At 36.0% G+C, this 18,539-nt stretch overlaps 1 protein-coding gene across 5 annotated transcripts in view; it reads right to left on the bottom strand.

The window, feature by feature from the left end:
- The window catches only part of FER (FER tyrosine kinase), a 470,473-nt gene that overhangs the window by 418,465 nt on the left and 33,469 nt on the right, over positions 1-18,539 (bottom strand). For all 5 annotated transcript variants that reach the window (XM_060093231.1, XM_060093230.1, XM_060093228.1 and 2 more), the window contains one exon: positions 8,411-8,678. In XM_060093231.1, the coding sequence (XP_059949214.1) occupies positions 8,411-8,617 (207 nt within the window). In that variant the 5' untranslated portion in view covers positions 8,618-8,678. The remainder of the gene's footprint in view (positions 1-8,410; positions 8,679-18,539) is intronic.

Raw genomic sequence — 18,539 nt, 5'->3', positions numbered from 1 at the left:
GAACCTCATGGTAACCACAAAGCAAAATGTACAGCAGACACACAAAAGATAATGAGAATGGAATCTAAACATAACACTAAAGAAATTCATCAAACCACAAGGGAAGAGAGCAAGAGATGAAAAAAGGAATAGAGAGAAGTTACAAAAACATCCAGAAAACAATCAACAAAATGGCAACAAGTAAATACCTATCAATATTTACTTCCAATGCAAATGGACTAAATTATCCAATCAAAAGACACAGAGTGGGTTAACAGATAAAAAAATAAATTTAAAAAAATAAAAGAATAATTTATATGCTACCAAGAAGAGACTTACTTCAGGTTTAAGAACACACAGACTGAAAGCAAAGGGATGGAAAAAGATATTCCATGCAAATGGAAATGAAAAGAAAGCTGGTATACCTATACTCACATTAGACAAAACAGACTTTAAAACAAAGAACATAATAAAAGACAAAGAAAGGCATTACATAATATAAAGTGGTCAATTCAACAAGAGGATATGACATTTGTAAATATTTACACACCTAACATAGGAAAACCTAAATATATAAGACAACTATTAACAGGCCTAAAGGGAAAATCTGACAGCAATACAGTAATTGTTGGAGACTTTAACCACATTACATCAATGGATAGATCATCTACACAGAAAATCAATAAGGAAACATCAGCCTTAAATGAAACATCAGACCGATGGACTTAACAGAAATATATAGAACATTCCACCCAAAAGCAGCAGAATACACATTCTTCTCAAGGGCACATGGAGCATTCTCAAGGATAGGCCACATGTTAGACCACAAAACAAGTCACAATAAATTTAAGAAGACTGAAATAATATCAAGAAATTCCTATCAAAATTCCAATGGCATTCTGCACAGACCTAGAATAAATAATTCTAAAATTTGTATGGGACCAAAGTCCCCAAAAAAAGGAGGGAGGGAGGGATGGACATAAGGAAGGGAGGGAAGGAAGGACAGAAAGAAGGAAGGAATGAACAAAGCTGTAGGTATCATGCTCCCTGATTTCACACTATACTACAAAGCAATAGTAATCAAAATAGTATGGTATTGGCATAAGACACATAGATCAACAGAATAGAGAGCCCAGAAAGAAACCCACACATATATGGTCAATTAATTTACAACAAAGGAGGCAAAAATATACAATGGGAAAAGGCAGTCTCTTCAATAAGTGATGTTGGGAAAACCCAACATCCACATGCAAGAGAACAAAACTGGATGACTATCTTACACCATACACAAAAATCAACTCAAAATTGATTAAAGACTTGAATGTAAGATCAGAAACCATAAAACTCCTAGAAGAAAACATAGGCAGTAAGCTCCTTGACATCACTCTTAGAGATATTTTTTGGATCTGATTCAAACGCAATGGTAACAAAAGCAAAAATAAACAATTGGGACTACATCAAACTAAAAAGCTTCAGTACAGCAAAGGAAACCATCAACAAAACAAAAAGTCAACCTCCAGAATAGGATAAGATATTTGAAAATCATAGATCCAATAACGGGCTAATATCCAAAACACATAAAGAACTCATACAACTAAACAACAACAACAAAATCCAATTTAAAAACAGGCAGAGAATATAAATAGACATTTTTCCAAAGAAGACATATGGGTGGCCAACAGATAGGTAAAAAGATGCTCAAGATCACCAGCTATTAGGGAAATGCAAATCAAAACCACAATGAGATATTACCACATATCTGTCAGAATGGCTATTGTCAAAAAGACAAGAAATAACAAGTATTGGAGAATTTGTAGAGAAAATGGAACCCTCACACACTGTGAGTGAGAATGTAATTTAGTGCAGCTACTATGTAAAACAATATGAAGGTTCCTCAAATAATAATAGAACTACCATGTGCTCTAGTTATTCCACTTCTGGGTATTTATCTGAAGTAAACAAAAACACTAACTAAAAGAGATATATGCACCCCTATGTTCACTGCAGCATTGTTTAAAATAGCCAGATATGGAAATAACCTAAGTGTCCATTGGTGGATGAAAAGATAAAGAAGATGTGGTATATATACACAATGGAATATTTCCCAGCCATAAAAAAGAAGGAAATCTTTGCCACTTATGACAACATGGACGGGCTGTGAGGCTATTATGCTAAGTGAAATAAGTCAGTCAAAGAAGGACCAACACCATATGATTTCACTTATATGTGGAACTTAAAAAAACAAAACAGGGCTTCCCTGGTGGTGCAGTGGTTGAGAGTCCGCCTGCCGATGCAGGGGACACGGGTTCATGCCCCGGTCCAGGAAGATCCCACATGCCGCAGAGCGGCTAGGCCCGTGAGTCATGGCCGCTGAGCCTGCGCGTCCGGAGCCTGTGCTCCACAACAGGAGAGGCCACAACAGCGAGAGGCCCACGTACCGCAAAAAAAAAAAAAAAAAAAAAAAAAAAACTCACAGGTACAGGAATAGACTGGTGGTTATCAGAGGGGAAAGGGATTGGGGTGTAGGTGGAAAGGGTGAAGGGGTCAATTATATGGTGACAGATGATAACTAGACTTACTGCAATGATCACTTTATGGTATGGTATATACAAATACTGATTATGTTGTACACCTGAAACCAAAATATTAGGTACCAGGTTTACTGGAATTAAAAACAAAACAAAACAAAACAAAACTATCCTGGGCTTCCCTGGTGGCACAGTGGTTGAGCGTCCACCTGCCAATGCAGGGGACACGGGTTCATGTCCCGGTCTGGGAAGATCCCACATGCCGCAGAGCGGCTGGGCCCGCGAGTCATGGCTGCTGAGCCTGAGCATCCGGAGCCTGTGCTCCACAACGGGAGAGGCCACAACAGTGAGAGGCCTGCGTACCACAAAAAAAAAACAAACTGATCAAGGAGGGAGAAACAGACTTATTCACAATTATAATCAGAGATTTCAACATCATTCTCAATAACTGATAGAACAGGTGGACAAAAATGAGTAAAGAGGGACTTCCCTGGTGGCCCAGAGGTTAAGAATCCACCTTCCAATGAAAGTGATGCGGTTCGATCCCTGGTCGGGGAACTAAGATCCCACATGCCGCGGGGCAACTAAGCCCATGTACTGCAACTACTGAGCCCACATGCTCTAGAGCCTGCACACCACAACTACTGAGCCCATGCACTCTGGAGCCCATGCACCACAACTAGAGAGAAGCCCACGCACCGCAAAAAAGAGCCTGCACATCGCAATGAAAGACCCCGCATGCCACTACAAAGATCCCATGTGCCACACCTAAGATCCAACGCAGCCAAATAAATTAAAAAAAAAAAAGTGTAACCATATTCTTTAAAATAAAAAAAAAATGAGTAAAGAAATAAACGACTTGAACACTACTATCAACCATCTTGACCTAATTGTCATTTATAAGAACACTGCAAACAACAATAGCAGAGTATAAAGTGCACATGAAAGAGTTACCAAGACAGACCATACTCTGGGCCATGAAACAAGTATCCATAAATTTAAAAGGATTCAAGTCATATAAAATAGGATCTTTGAAAACAATGGAACTCAATTTGAAATCCGTAACAAAAATATCTCTAGAAAAAAAGAAACAACTATTTGGAAATTATATAAGAGACTTTGAAAGAATACATGGGTCAAAGAAGGAATCAAAAGTGAAATTAAAATGTATTCTGAACTGAAAAAAATGAAAATAACCATATGAGAATTTTCTGGGATGCAGCTAAAACAGTACTCAGAAAAAATTAAGAACACTATAAGGATGTATGTATTACAGAAGAAGAATAGTCTTAAATCAGTGATCTCAACTTCTGCTTTATTAATCCAGAGGAGAAAAAGAGCAAATGAAACACAAATTAAATGGGGAAAAAAATTAATAGATTTCAGAGCAGAGATCAATGCAATAGAAAACAGAATATCAATATACAATGAATGAAATCAAAAGTTCGTTCTCACATAACATCAGTAAAATTGAGAAACCTCTAGCCAGTCCAATCAAGAAAAAAAAAAAAGAAGACACAAATGATCAATATCAGGAATGAGAGAGATAAGACTACTACAGATTCTCCAAATATTAAAAAGACAGTAAGGCAAAATAATAAACAACACTAAAAATATTGACAACTTAGGCAAAAATAAACAAATTCCTTATAGTTCACTGAAGAAGAAAAGGATCATATGAATAGCCCTTTACTTTAAAAATTAAATTTATAACTAAAAACCTTCTCCCAAAGAAAACTCTAGGCCAAGATGAATTCACTGGTGAATTCTATCACACACCTAAGTAAGAAATAAAACCAATTCTACATAAACTTCTCCAGAAAATTGAAGAAAATACTTCCCACTTGTCTTATGAAGCCAGCTTTATTACTCTGCTACCAAAACCAGACAATATTACAGGAAAAGGAACTGTAGATCTATATCCCTCAGCAACATTGATACAAAAATTCTCCAAAAAAAATTTCTTAGCAAATTGAATCCAATGACATAAAAACAAGGATAATACAAAAAGATGAAGTGGGAAGGTGTTTTTTTTTTTAACAATCTTCAAATGTTTGAAACATCTGAAAATCAATCAATACACTCCAACATATTATCAAACTGAAAAGAAAAAACAATACAATCACCTAAGCAGAAGAAGACAAACCACTTGACAAAATCCAATAACAATTAATGAAAAAGCTCTCAGCTAGGCAGGAACAGAAGGGAATTTCTATAAGCTTCTAGAAGATATCTACAAAAACTCAAAATTAACATCACACTTAATAGTGAAAGACTAAACGCTTTTCCCCTAAGACCGGGAACAAGACATAGATGTCTGCTGTCAATACTTCTATTGAACTCTGCAACAGAGGTTTTAGCTACTGCAAGAAGGCCACAAAAATAAATAAAAGGCATCCATATTGGAAAGGAAGAACTAAAATTCTCTTTGTTTGCAGATAATATAATCATCTGTGTAGAAAATTCAATGGACTCTACAAGACAACTGCAAATAAGCACGTTTTGCAAAGTTTAGGTTATGAGATTAACATACATAATAACAATGAACAGTGGAGAACTGAAAATTAGGAAAAATACTATTTACAAGAACATCAAAAAATATGAAACACACATAAATCCAAAAGACCTATACACTTAAAACTATTGATATAAGATTAATTCAAAAAATTAAAGAAGATATACACCATGTTTATGGATTAGAACTCCAATACTGTTAAGATATACATTTTCCCAAAATTTACCTATATACTCAATGCATTTCAATCAAAATTCAGTAGTCTTTTTTATAGAAATTGATGATCTGATTCTAAAATTCATATGGAAATGCACAGGAACTAAAGTAGCCAAAACAATTTTGGAAAGAAAAAAAAAAGCACAAAGAGAAATTACACTATCTAACTTTGAGATTACTATAAAGCAACAATAATCAGAATAATGTGATGCATTTTCAGAGTTAAGAGGAAAAGCTGACATACTCCTTGTTTTTCTTTGGGTTTCCAACCATTGTTCAACTGTTATCTCTCAACATTTCCTCTCTGAAAGGCAATACTACCAATTAAACCACTTCCTCTCAATCTATCACCTTTTCCTATCCCCTTTTCCCACCCCCCCAAATTCTCCTGCCCTCTTTATCTTAGCATTTGTCTCCATCTATCCTTCACCAAAATACCTGACACTTCAGTATACACATTGATGACTGCTTCTCTGTCCTGACCTCATAAATCTTCAATCTTCTTACCTGTTAATACTATTTCTTGTTCCTTTCACTACCTTACTTTTTTTTTTAAGAGTTTTTGATGTGGAGCATTTTTAAAGTCTTTATTGAATTTGTTACAATATTGCTTCTGTTTTATGTTTTGGCTTTTTGGCTGCAAGGTATGTGGGATCTTAGCTCCCCAACGAGGGATCAAACCCACACTGCCTGCACTGGAAGGGGAAGTCTTAACTACTGGACCTCCAAGGGAAGTCCCATACTTTTCTAAACAGTATAATTTCAGTTAAACATAGTAAATAAAACACATGGCTATTTTTCACTCCTTTCCAAAACCCTACCAAAATATAATATAGTTACTTAAAGTATGAATTCGCAATAACAAAGAAGATAGAAAAGGCAACAATCACAGGTAAGACTTGCCAACAAAATGTTAGAAAATGTAAGTGGTAACTGATTAGCATATCAGGAAAAGTTGAAACTTAAGTGTATGGCAAGGGGAGGTCAAGAAGAAAAGGCTACATGGTGGGAGGGGGAATTGGAGGAAAATGATCAAAAGGTACACACTTCTTATAACTTAGTTATAAGATAAATAAGTACTAGGGATATAATGTATAGCATGATGACTATAGTTAACACTGGTGTATGATAAAGAGAGTTGTTTAGTGAGTGCTTTCTAAGAGTTTTTATCAAAAAGAGAAATTTTTTTTCTTTTCTTTTTATTATTTGGATATCAGCTAAATCTACTGTGGTAATCATTTCACAACATAACATAAATCAAACCATCATGCTGGACTTCCCTGGTGGTGCAGTGGTTAAGAATCTGCCTGCTAATGCAGGGGATATGGGTTCGATCCCTGATCCGGGAAGATCCCACATGCCGGGAAGCAACTAAGCCCATGTGCCACAACTAGTGAGGCTGCGCTCTACAGCCCGTGAGCCACAACTACTGAACCCATGTGCCACAACTACTGAAGTCCGCCCACCTAGAGCCTGTGCTCCGCAACAAGAGAAGCCACGACAATGAAAAGCCCGTGCACCGCAATGAAGAGTAGCCCCCGCTCGCCGCAACTACAGAAAGCCTGTGTGCAGCAACGAAGACCCAATGCAGCCAGGAATAAATAAATAAATAAATAAATTTATTAAAAATAAAAGAATGAGGAAGCCCTTAAAAAAAAATCATGCTATACACCTTAAACCTATACAGTGATGTATGTCAATTATGTCTCAATGAAACTGGGGGGAGAAAAAAGAAGAAAAGACCAGTTTATAGGGTCAGATCTAACTCCAATAAAGCTCAGGAACTGGAGAAATCTAAATGAAGAAAAAGGAGAGGGCACCGAAACAGAAGGATTGATTCAGTCTATATAAGGAACAGCCAGAATTCTAGTCCCTATTGCTCAGCCCACAGACATGCAACTAACTATTCTTCCCCCAGTGCAGAAGAAAACAAGAGGAAAAAATTAACCAGAGAGCTTTTGGACTCAGAGACACCAGGCAGCTTACCAAAAACAGGAGGATTAACTAAAATATGACTCTTTGAACACTCAATCTACTTTCCCTATCTATTCCCATAACATAACAGAGTAGTCAAACAAAATACAGGACACTAGTTAAATTTGAATTTCAGATAAAAAATAAATAATTTTTAGTGTATGCATTTCTCAAATACTGTATGCAAATTTAACTGGTGTTCTATATTTTAATTTGCTACATCTGGCAACCCTACCTTCAGACTAGAAACTAGAGAATTGTTCTTTGGGGAATCTCATTGGCCCAGGAAAGGATGTTAAAGATATTAACATTAGGAGTTCTCAGCAAAATCACAGTTCTTTACCTGATCACACATACCACAAACACACATTCCCCATAAGAAATAGAGTTTCTTCTACAATTTACTCAAATCCTAAGACCCATGAGTGCAAGAAACACACTAATTTTTTTAACTTTCCAAGTAAGGTAAAAAAAATTTTTAACTTTGAATAAATATAGTGAAATGTGAAGTAAGACAATGAAAATAAACAGAGGGAAAATCTAAAACTATTAAGGTGTGTAATATTTCATATTTTATACCTTCAAAGGACAATTAGCAGCGCAATTTTGGCCTTTCTTTTTATAGCCCTTATTTTTAAATTTTATGTTATACTTTATAATCTTGGAGCTAAAAAACCATATTGTTTATCCAAAGGATTTTTATGTGTGATTAAATCATCAATATATTAGTATTTTAGTAATGAAATGACAGCAGAGAACACCTACATGTTAAAATACTCCATGTGATTCACTATACAAATGATTCACAGAAGAATGCAGGGAAGGTGGGTTATAATGAAAGTTTGTGTCAAAAGAAGAAAACAGCGGGGCTCAAGCAACCCAAGGAGGTAGGGTAATAAAGAAAACGAAATTTGTAAGAAAGGTTCTCAAACCTAACTAATCATTAGAATAATCTGGACATCTATTGGAAAAAAAGATTTCAAAGTTCAAAAATTTCAGACCTACTGACTCAGAATATCAGGAGCTGGGCCCAAATTTTACAATTTTTGAAACTTTCCCCATGAGATTCTGATAATCAACAAGATTTTGGAAGATCTTAGAATGCTGACTTAGGTACGCTTATTCAATAGTATGATCTACTTGCCTTAAGGACAACTATGATGCTATAGACAATAAATGATGAAATCATTCTTCTTACCTTGGATACATTGCTGACATAATTCATTTGGATAGTACTTTCCTTATCAACTTGATTACAAAGGTTCTGTAAAGTAGATGCATATTCTTTATCACTTTTTATTCTCAGGGCCATAAATTTCTTCACTGTTTCCAGTAACCGTAATTCCCAGTCTTGCAATTTTAACACAGCTTCATGTGAATTCTTCAGGTCACTCCCAAACCCCATTTTTGTAAGGCACTGTCTTATCCTCCACACTGTACAATTGAGCCGTCTAATCAGCACATATCTGTGTATGTAAACAGAAGAAAAGAATCGTAAATAAAAAGGAAATTAGTCTTCAAAGCAGAGTTATGGCCCATTCTTTTTAGAGTAAAAAAAAAAAAAATCACTATAACTGAATGCTTTCCCCAAAAAGTCAGGAAGAAGATGAGAATGTCCAATCTCACCGCTTCTATTCAACACTGTAATGGAGGTTCCAGTCAGTACAATGAAATAAGTGAAATAATTTCCAATGAATTTGGAATGGAAGAAGTAAAACTATATTTATTTGCAGATGACATGATGTATATAGAAAATCCTAAGAAATACAATTTTTAAAGTATTAGAACTAATAAATGAGCTCAGTAAGATTACAGGGTACAAGATCAATATACAAATATCAACTGTATTTCTACATACTAGCAATGATCAATCTGAAAACAAAATTAAAAAACAATTCCAAAACAATTCCATTTACAACAGCATCAAAAAGAATAAAATATTTAGGAATAAATTTTACAAAATAAATACAAAACTTTACTCTTAAAATTATAAAATATTGTTGAAAAAAATTAAAGATGACCTAAATAAATGGAAAGACTCATGTTAATGGATCCAAAAGATTTAATATTGTTAAGAAAGCAACTGTCCAACTTGTTCTACAAACTTAACTCAATCCATATTAAAATCTAAGCTAGCTTTTTTTTTTGCAGAAATTGACAAGCTAATCTTAAAACTTACAAAGAAATGCAAGGAAGCCAGAATAACCAAATAAATAAACAAACAAACCAAAACACGCTGAAGAAAAAGAACAAAGCTGGAGGACTCAGACTTCACTGCCAAGTCTATTCAATGGAGGGAATAAAAGTCTTTTCTACTAAAGATGCTGGGAAAATTGGATTCCACATGCAAAAGAGTTAAGCAGGATGTCTCCTTAGACCATACACAAAAAATTAAATTAAATCTAAAGGAATCACAGATCTATATCAGAGCTAAAACTATAAAACTCTCAGAAGAAAATATAGTAGTAAATCTTTGAGACCTTGGTCCAGGCAATGGTTTCTAGATATGACACCAAAAGTGCAAGCAACAAAATAAAAATATGTAAATTGGTTTTCATCAAAATTAAAAACTTCTGTACTTAGAAGGCCACCATCAAGTAACTGGTAAGACCACAGAATGGGGAAAATATTTACAAATCATATATCTGATCAGGGACTTTTATCTGGATTATATAAAGAATTCTTACAACTCAATAATAACAAGACAAACCAATTAAAAATGGGCAAAAGATCTGAGTAGACATTTCTCCAAATAAGATTTACAGACGTCCACTAAGCACATGAAAAGATGTTCAATATCATTAGCCATTAGGAAAATACCAATCAAAACCACAATGAGGGCTACCCTAGTGGCGCAGTGGTTGAGAGTCCACCTGCCGATGCAGGGGATACGGGTTCATGCCCCGGTCTGGGAAGATCCCACATGCCGCGGAGCAGCTAGGCCTGTGAGCCATGGACGCTGAGCCTGCGCGTCCGGAGCCTGTGCTCCACAGCGGGAGAGGCCACAACAGTGAGAGGCCCACGTACCGCAAAAAAAAAAAAAAAAAAAAAAAAAAAAAACCACACAATGAGATAGCATTTTACAACACTAAGATGTCCATAATCAAAAAGACAGATAATATCAAGTGTTGAAGACCGTGAAGAAATTAGAACCATCAGATACTGGTGGTGTAAATGTAAAATGGATAGTTCCTCAAAACTTAAACACAGAGCTATTATATATGACCCAGAAATTCCACTCTTAGGTATGTACCCAAGAGAAATAAAAACATATGCCCACACAAAAACTTGTGCATGAATATTCGAGCAGAATTATTCATAATAGTCACAAAGGGGAACAACCCAAATGTTCATCAACTAATGAATGGATAAATAAAACGTGATGTATCCATACAATGAAATTGGCAATGGTAATGAATGAAATGTTGATACAAGCTACAGCATGGATAAACCTTGTAAACATGCTAAGTGAAAGAAGCCAAACACAAAAGACTGACATGTTGTGCTGTCTTCTTATATGAAATGTCCAAAATCTATTTTTAGAGGCATAAATCAAATTAGTATTGACTAGAGCTGGCAAATTTGTGAAGAAATGAGGAGTGACTGCTAACGGCTACTGGATTTCCTTTTGGGGTGAGTAGAGGGTTCTAAAATTGATTGTGGTAATGGTTGCACAACTCTGTGAACAATAAAAACCATTAAATTGTACAGTTTAAATGGGTGAATTCTTCAGCATGTGAGTTATAGCTCAAAGTTGTTTAAAAAAAATCTCTACAGTATAACTTATAATCATCTAAAGGTCAGTTATCAGATACCCCAAAGTTATTCCTGCTTGTTTGCTATAAATCCCAAGAACTATGATAGAATTTATTTTCCCCTCCAGTCTCCTAGAATTTCAAACAGTGAATCTTTTAGGGTCAGTTAGAAGAAATAAAGAAACACATCTTTTATTTTTAAGTCTGGCTCATCATATCAGAAGTCCATTTAATTCAGCTGAAACCCTCTAACATATACAGAAAAATGAGAAAAGGTTTCTCTCTCTAAGCTCAGTGATACTATCTAAAGAGACAGTAAAAATGTGTGGGTTTTCCAAATAGAAAACAAATTCCAATTTTTTCCCAACTGAAAACTGTCTGGTTTTATGATCAAACAAGTAGAGCGGGAAAAAGGTTGTGCAAAAATGTACTCCATCAAGGTTTCCAAAGTTGCAAGCAGGACACTAAATGGACCTTAACATAAATAAGTCAATAAAAGTAATTGACTTATTCACTTTAACATCAGGTAGGATAATTCCAGTTTATTCACTTTGTAGGTAGTAGCTTTAAAAAATTTACTTTGATATACTGTATCTTTATGGGTCACAAAAAAGAACATTTTTCTGTTATTTTACTTATAGCTCAACTAAGTCTCAGTGAAGATATACTCTATCTCATACCACGTTTTCAATGGAAGAATAAGAAACATTTTTTTTTTCCAAAGAAAGGTGAAACGTTTTGTTTTTGTTTTTTTTAAACTATATCTGAGATTGTGGTTCATTTTATTCTGTAGCTTGGAATAAACATCACTTCTGCTTCTAAATGCATCTAGCTGTGGTCAAAGATTTGACAATAGTCTTTTTCTCTCATTATTAGGAATTTCAAAAGGATTATGAAGAGCTTAGATGAATAAAAAGGGAAACAATCTGGCAGCTATCTGAGAAACACTTCAGTCCACCCTAAGGGCTTATTTATGTACACCAGTATTCTAGGTCAGGGTGAATATAAAATAATTTAATACATGGTACCACTCCTTGAGGAATGACAAATAATAAAAATTTTTAAAAACAATTCCATAATTAACTGATTATGTCTAATTATTAAATTAGTAGAGATTATAAACACTTTAAGGAATTAAAGGGAATGGTATCCTACAGATAATTTTTCCATAGATGTCAAATGATATACACAAGACTATTCAATTCAGTAGTATTTGGAATTTTTTAAAAAACTGGAAATATTAATTAAAAGGAACTGACTAGGTAAATTACCATCAAAGCTGCTGCAGTTGATTGTATTGATAACTGAGAAATCCTAGGGAGTACTACTCAAATCATAGTCTGTGTGAATTTGTTCAGTGTCCAACATTCACAACCATATGTGGTAGATATGATCATGGCATATTCATTCAGTGGAATATCATTCAGCCCTAATATAAAAATGAGAAAACTTGTGTATTGATCGGGAACTATCATTAACAATTATTAATAGAAAAAAGTAAGATACAGAACTTGGTATGCTTACATTGTATAAAAAGGAGGAAGAATAATAAAAATTAAATTTACTTGTTAAGTGCATAAAATATTTCTAGAAGAACACACAGTGGTTGGGACACAGGAATGGAAAGGAGACTCTTCATTATATACTCTTTTGTACATTTGAATTTTGTTTTAAGTGAACATATTGCTATTACTTATTCAAAAATTAATTAAAGAATTTTTGAAGAGAAAAAGAAAAAATTAATGAAACCTGAAGTAATCCAGAAGTTTCCCAGAAATGGCAAGACATGAGTTAAGGTTGGAAAAACCATGATTTAGATAAAAAGGTCAAAAAGGAAATGTATTTCAGGAAGCAATATGGGGACTAATGGGTGAAGTAAACAAAGAAATGTCTCCAAAATCGAGCTATATGTGGCAAGCAGTGGCAGATGGCATGCCAATTTACCTCTTGCTATTCTAACGTTAAGGGAACTAATAAGGCTCAAACTCTTTAACTGGTGTTTAAGCCAAAATAACAAGATCATGAATGTGATGTTTTAAATGATTAATTTGCTGGTGCTAGTTTCAGTTGGTGAAATTTCATAAAGCTGAGCATCTGTGATTTGTGCACTTTTCTGTATGTATGTTATAGTTAATTTAAAAAGAGACATAGAGATAGAGTTTAATCTGGAAGCTAGGTATAAAATAGCTTGAAGACAGAAAAAACATAAAATGAGACATAAGAAGGCAAATTAATAAGTCACTACAGCTATACAGCTTGAGAAATGAGGATCGATAATTGACAATATCAATGAGAGTTAAGATCAAAGAGGCTTGGCCTGGTAAATGGATTTAAAGAAAAGAGAGACAGATGATACAATGACAACTTCAAGGCTTTAATAATAAATGATGACAATATCAATAGAAATGGAAGAATGAGAATACGTAGCTACTTTAAAGAAAATACATTCATTTCAGCAGGAAATAAATGCTTAGGTAAAATACAAGGCTAAGGATACAAATTTGAGAGTCAGCTGCTTAAAGGTGATAAAACCAATAGATTGAATGTTGACAGAAAAGCAGAGAATTACAAGGACAAAGCCCATGAGAATGTATCAATGGAGGAACTAGAAGAAAAGCCAAAGGGTAGAGATTAAGTAAGCAAAAAAGAGGCTTGACAGAGTTACAGATGATGGGATAAAAAAGTAGTTATTATAAATGTCGAATGTCAGAGAGAGATGTGAAAACTGCAAAAAGTCATAATTGGAATTTTCAGGTAAAGCCAGTATAGTAAAAGAAGTACTTCAGAAGCTGCTACCACCAATAACTAATAAAAAGAACAAAAATTGTTAAGAAAAAACAAAAATTTAAACATATCATCAGCAAATAAAGGAGTAAAACTTTATGCCACAAGTTTCACAGCATAGTTTCAAAGAAAAAAAGAGAAAATTCTGGTGCTCTAGGCAGCATGGAAATGTGCCCAACACTACCCCTCAACTTTCAGAAGATATCCTGAGGAAGAAGAATTAACAAAATCCTGAGAATTCACACTGGATACTCCAAGATGAAAAGAAGCAGCATACACTGAACAGACCAACCTAGGGAAAAATCAAGAAAATAACTAAAGGAATATTACTCAGCCATTAAAAAAAACAAAATTGAGTTATTTGTAGTGAGGTGGATGGACCTAGAGTCTGTCATACAGAGTGAAGTAAGTCAGAAAGAGAAAAACAAATACCGTATGCTAACATATATATATGGAATCTAAAAAAAAAATGGTTCTGAAGAACCATAGGGAACGATAAGATGTGAAGAAGTGAGAGACTGGCATTGACATATATACACTACCAAATGTAAAACAGATAGCTAGTGGGAAGCAGCCACAGAGCATAGGGAGATCAGCTCGGTGTTTTGTGACCACCTAGAGGGGTGGGATAGGGAAGGCGGGAGGGGGACACAACAGGGAGGGGATATGGGGATATATGTATTTGTATAGTTGATTCACTTTGTTATACAGCAGAAACTAACACAACAATGTAAAGCAATTATACTCCAATAAAGATGTTTAAAAAAAAAAAAAAAAAGAAAAGAACTAAAGAAAGAAGCTTCTCTGTACCAAGACAGGACCTCAGAAAAATGCAGGGAGGGCAGCCTTGGCTTGCCATTTTCCAGGGCTCTATGAAGAACTGGTGGATGAAATTAAATCCAGAAGTACAGGATGTTTAATGGAATCTCATAAGAGAGAGTAAATCTCAGGGCCCCCAACAAGGCCAAACTCAGTCCCAGCCAATACCTCCCCACCCCTCTATCGCCATGCTCATATGACAAATAAACCAAAATTAAAAGTAAAACCTAGGAATTCCCTGGTGGCACAGTGGTTAAGAATCCGCCTGCCAATGCAGGGGACACAAGTTCGAGCCCTGGTCCAGGAAGCTCTCACATGCCATGGAGCAACTAAGCCCATGTGCCACAACTACTGAGCCTGCGCTCTAAAGTCCGCAAACCACAACTACTGAGCCCACATGCCACAACTACTGAGTCCGTGCACGTAGAGCCTGTGCTCCGCAACAAGAGAAGCCACCACAATGAGAATCCCACGCACCACAATGAAGAGTAGCCCCTGCTCGACGCAACTAGAGAAAGCCTGTGTGCAGCAATGAAGACCCAATGCAGCCAAAAATTAAAAATAAATTAAAAAAAAAAGTAAAACCTAGCTTCTGATCCAAACAAGATGGCATAGACCATTTTTCCCAGCTCAGCCCCACAAAACACAACTATAAACACTGAAAATAGCAAAAGGGACGACCAAAGAATAACTCTGAGAGGTAGAAAAGGGAAACTCCTTTGGCCCTAGGACTGGAAGAACAGCACAGAGGCAGGGTGTCTTGTACTCCCCTCACCCAACAGAAAACGGTCATCCATACCTGACTTTTCCCAACTTCCAGTCTGGGAACAAAAGGCAGTCCGTGTAGGCTAACTCCTCCCAGGATCCAACAAGAGTCCCTCTGACAACATCAGGCAAGCTAGACACCACCAGCAAGGGAGACAGATTATGAGCCTCACCAAAAACAAACAGCCAGGGGAAGCATTCTCCTTCCCTGATAGGCCTGAGAATCCCATTTTCTGCCAAGAGAAATGGAACTAGGCAGGAAGAACCAGCAAGAGAGATCCAGCAATAGCAAGCAGCCTGGTCAGGAAGCCTCCCTGTCCCCACAGGTCCAAGAATCACCTTTCCCACCCAGAAACACCAGAGCAGGTGCACAGAACTGGCAAAAGAGACCCAGCTCTAGCAAGAGGTCCAGTCCAGGAAGCTCCTTTTTCTCTGCGAGTCCAAGATTCTCCTTTCCTGACCAGAGACTGTAGGGCAGCTAGGGGGCACGGTAAAGAAATCCTATCTCACCCCTTCTCTAACCAATAGACATCTAGTACTGCTCAGCCTAAGAAAAATGTCTTCTACTCCCTCAAGCAGCACCACCACCATCAAGAACCAGTGGGAGCCCTAGTGATAGCAGATAAAGCAAACCAAAATAACAGCACAAAGACTCAAAATTAAACTGTCACTGGAACCACAGCCCACAAAAATAGGCCAAGAACTGCATGTTGAATCTAACCAGAGCGACTGACTGCCTGTAAAAATAAAAGATTGAAATAGGCCCCAGAGTCTCCTAACATAATAGATAAAATATCTAGGCTTCAACTGAAAATCACCTGTCATATCAAGAACCAAGAAAAATAATCACAAGTTAAAAAAGAAAAGACAATCAACTTATGCCAACAACAAGAGAAATCAGATGTTGGAATTATCAGAAAAGGATTTTAAATCAGCCATCATAGAAATGCTTCAACAATCGATTACAAATTCTCTTAAAACAAATGTAAACCAGCAATTACAAATTCCCTTAAAACAACTGTAAAATTAGAAAACCTAAGCAAAAAATAGAAGCTATTAAAAAACATGGAAATTATAGAACTAAAAAATACAATGACAGGAATAAAAAGCTCACTAGATGAGCTCAACAGTAGACAACAAAGGATACAATCAGTGAATGTAAGAAAGAGGAATAGAATTGAACCAATCCAAACAACAGAAAGAAAATATACAGAAAATAAGAAGAAGAATAAGCAAAGCCTCGGGGACCTGCAGGACAATAACAGAAGACCCAACATTTGTATCGTCTGAGTTCCAGAAGGAGAGAAGAAAGTAGGGCTGAAAGAGTATTCAAAGAAATATGTCCAACTTGGTGAATGAGAAATCATGACAGTGTGGTATTAGTAGAGTATAGACAGTAGATGAATGGAACAGAATAAAGAACCCAGAAATAGACCCACATAAATATGCTCAACTATTTTTTGACAAAGGTCCAGAAGGAATTCAATGAAGGAAAACTAGCCTTTTCAATAAATGGTACTGGAGCAATTGGATATCTATAGGCCAAAAAAAGAAAAAAAAGAATGAACTCTGACCTAACACCTTACACAAAAATTAATTCAAAAACTTAAACATAAAGGTAAAACTACAAAACTTCTATGAAAAAAGAAAAAAGAAACAGGAGGAAATCTTCAGGATCTAAAGCTAGGCAGAGTTCTTAGACTTGAAACAAAAAAACACAATCCATAAAAGGAAAAATTGATAAACTGGGCTCATCAAAAGTAAAAAGGTTGCCCTGTGAAAGCCCATGTGAAGATGAGAAAAAGACAGGCTAGAGACTGGGAGAAAATATTTGCAAACCACTTATCTGACAGAGAACTAGTACCTAGAATTCATAAGACCTCTTAAAATTCAACATTTAAAAACAACAACAACAGGGCTTCCCTGGTGGCGCAGTGGTTGAGAGTCTGCCTGCCGATGCAGGGGACATGGGTTTGTGCCCCAGTCCGGGAGGATCCCACATGCCGCGGAGCGGCTGGGCCCGTGAGCCATGGCCGCTGAGCCTGCGCGTCCGGAGCCTGTGCTGCGCAATGGGAGAGGCCATAACAGTGAGAGGCCCGCGTACCACACACACACACACACACACAAAAAAAAAAAAAAACAATCCAACTAGAAAATGAGCAGAGGACATGAACAGACATTTCACAGAAAAGGATATAAAAATGGCAAATGAGCACACAAAAAGATGTTCAACATAAATTAGCCATCAGGGAAATGCAATTAAAACCACATGGAGATACCACTACATACCTATCAGAATGGCTAAAATAAAATATAATGACAAGACCAAATGCTTGTAAGGATATGGAAAAAGTGGATCATTCATTTGTTCCTGGTTAGTAGACAAAAAATGATACAGCCACTCTGGTTTCTTATAAAACTAAACATTCAACTACAATATGATCCAGCAATTGCACTCTTGGACATTTATGCCATAGAAATGAAAACATATGTTCACACAAAAACCTGTACAAAAATGTTCATAGCAGCTTTATTTGTAATAGCCAAAAGCTGGAATCAGCACAGGGATCCTTCAACAGGTGAATGCATACCATGGAATACTACCCACATTAAAAAGGAACAGTCTATCAACATAGACAACAACTTGCACGAATCTTCAGGAATCCTGCTGAACGAAAAAAGCCAACCCCACAAAGTTATATACTGTATGATTCCATTTATATAACATTCTTGAAGTGAAAAAATTTTGGGAAAAGGACAGATTAGGGGTAGCCAGGGTTTAGGGCCTGCAGAGTGGAAAAGGGAGGTAAGTATGGTTATAGAAGGAGGATACAAGGGATTCTAGTAGTGTTGGAACTGTTCAGTATCTTGATGGTAGTGGTGGATACATGAATCTAGACAAATAATAAAATGTTACAGAACTTAACATACACACAACAAAGGAGTACAATTAAAACTGGAGAAATATGAATAAGATTAGTGGATTATGTCAATGTTAATATCCTGGTTGTCATAGTTTTGCAAAATGTTACCATGAGGGGAAACTAGACCAAATGTACAAGGGATTATTATTTCATACAGTTGCATATTAATCTACAATTACCTCAAAAGAAATTTCAATTTAAAAAAAAAAGTAATGCCCAGACCTCAAACTACAGGTTGGGGGAAGAACAATAATGTGGAGAGGGTGTCACAAATTTAGCT

The sequence above is a fragment of the Mesoplodon densirostris genome, chromosome 3 (genome assembly GCF_025265405.1).
Source record: "Mesoplodon densirostris isolate mMesDen1 chromosome 3, mMesDen1 primary haplotype, whole genome shotgun sequence".
NCBI classification, from domain to species: domain Eukaryota; kingdom Metazoa; phylum Chordata; class Mammalia; order Artiodactyla; family Ziphiidae; genus Mesoplodon; species Mesoplodon densirostris.
Note: the sequence above shows the minus strand (reverse complement) of the source record. Positions and strands in the feature narration are given on the sequence as shown.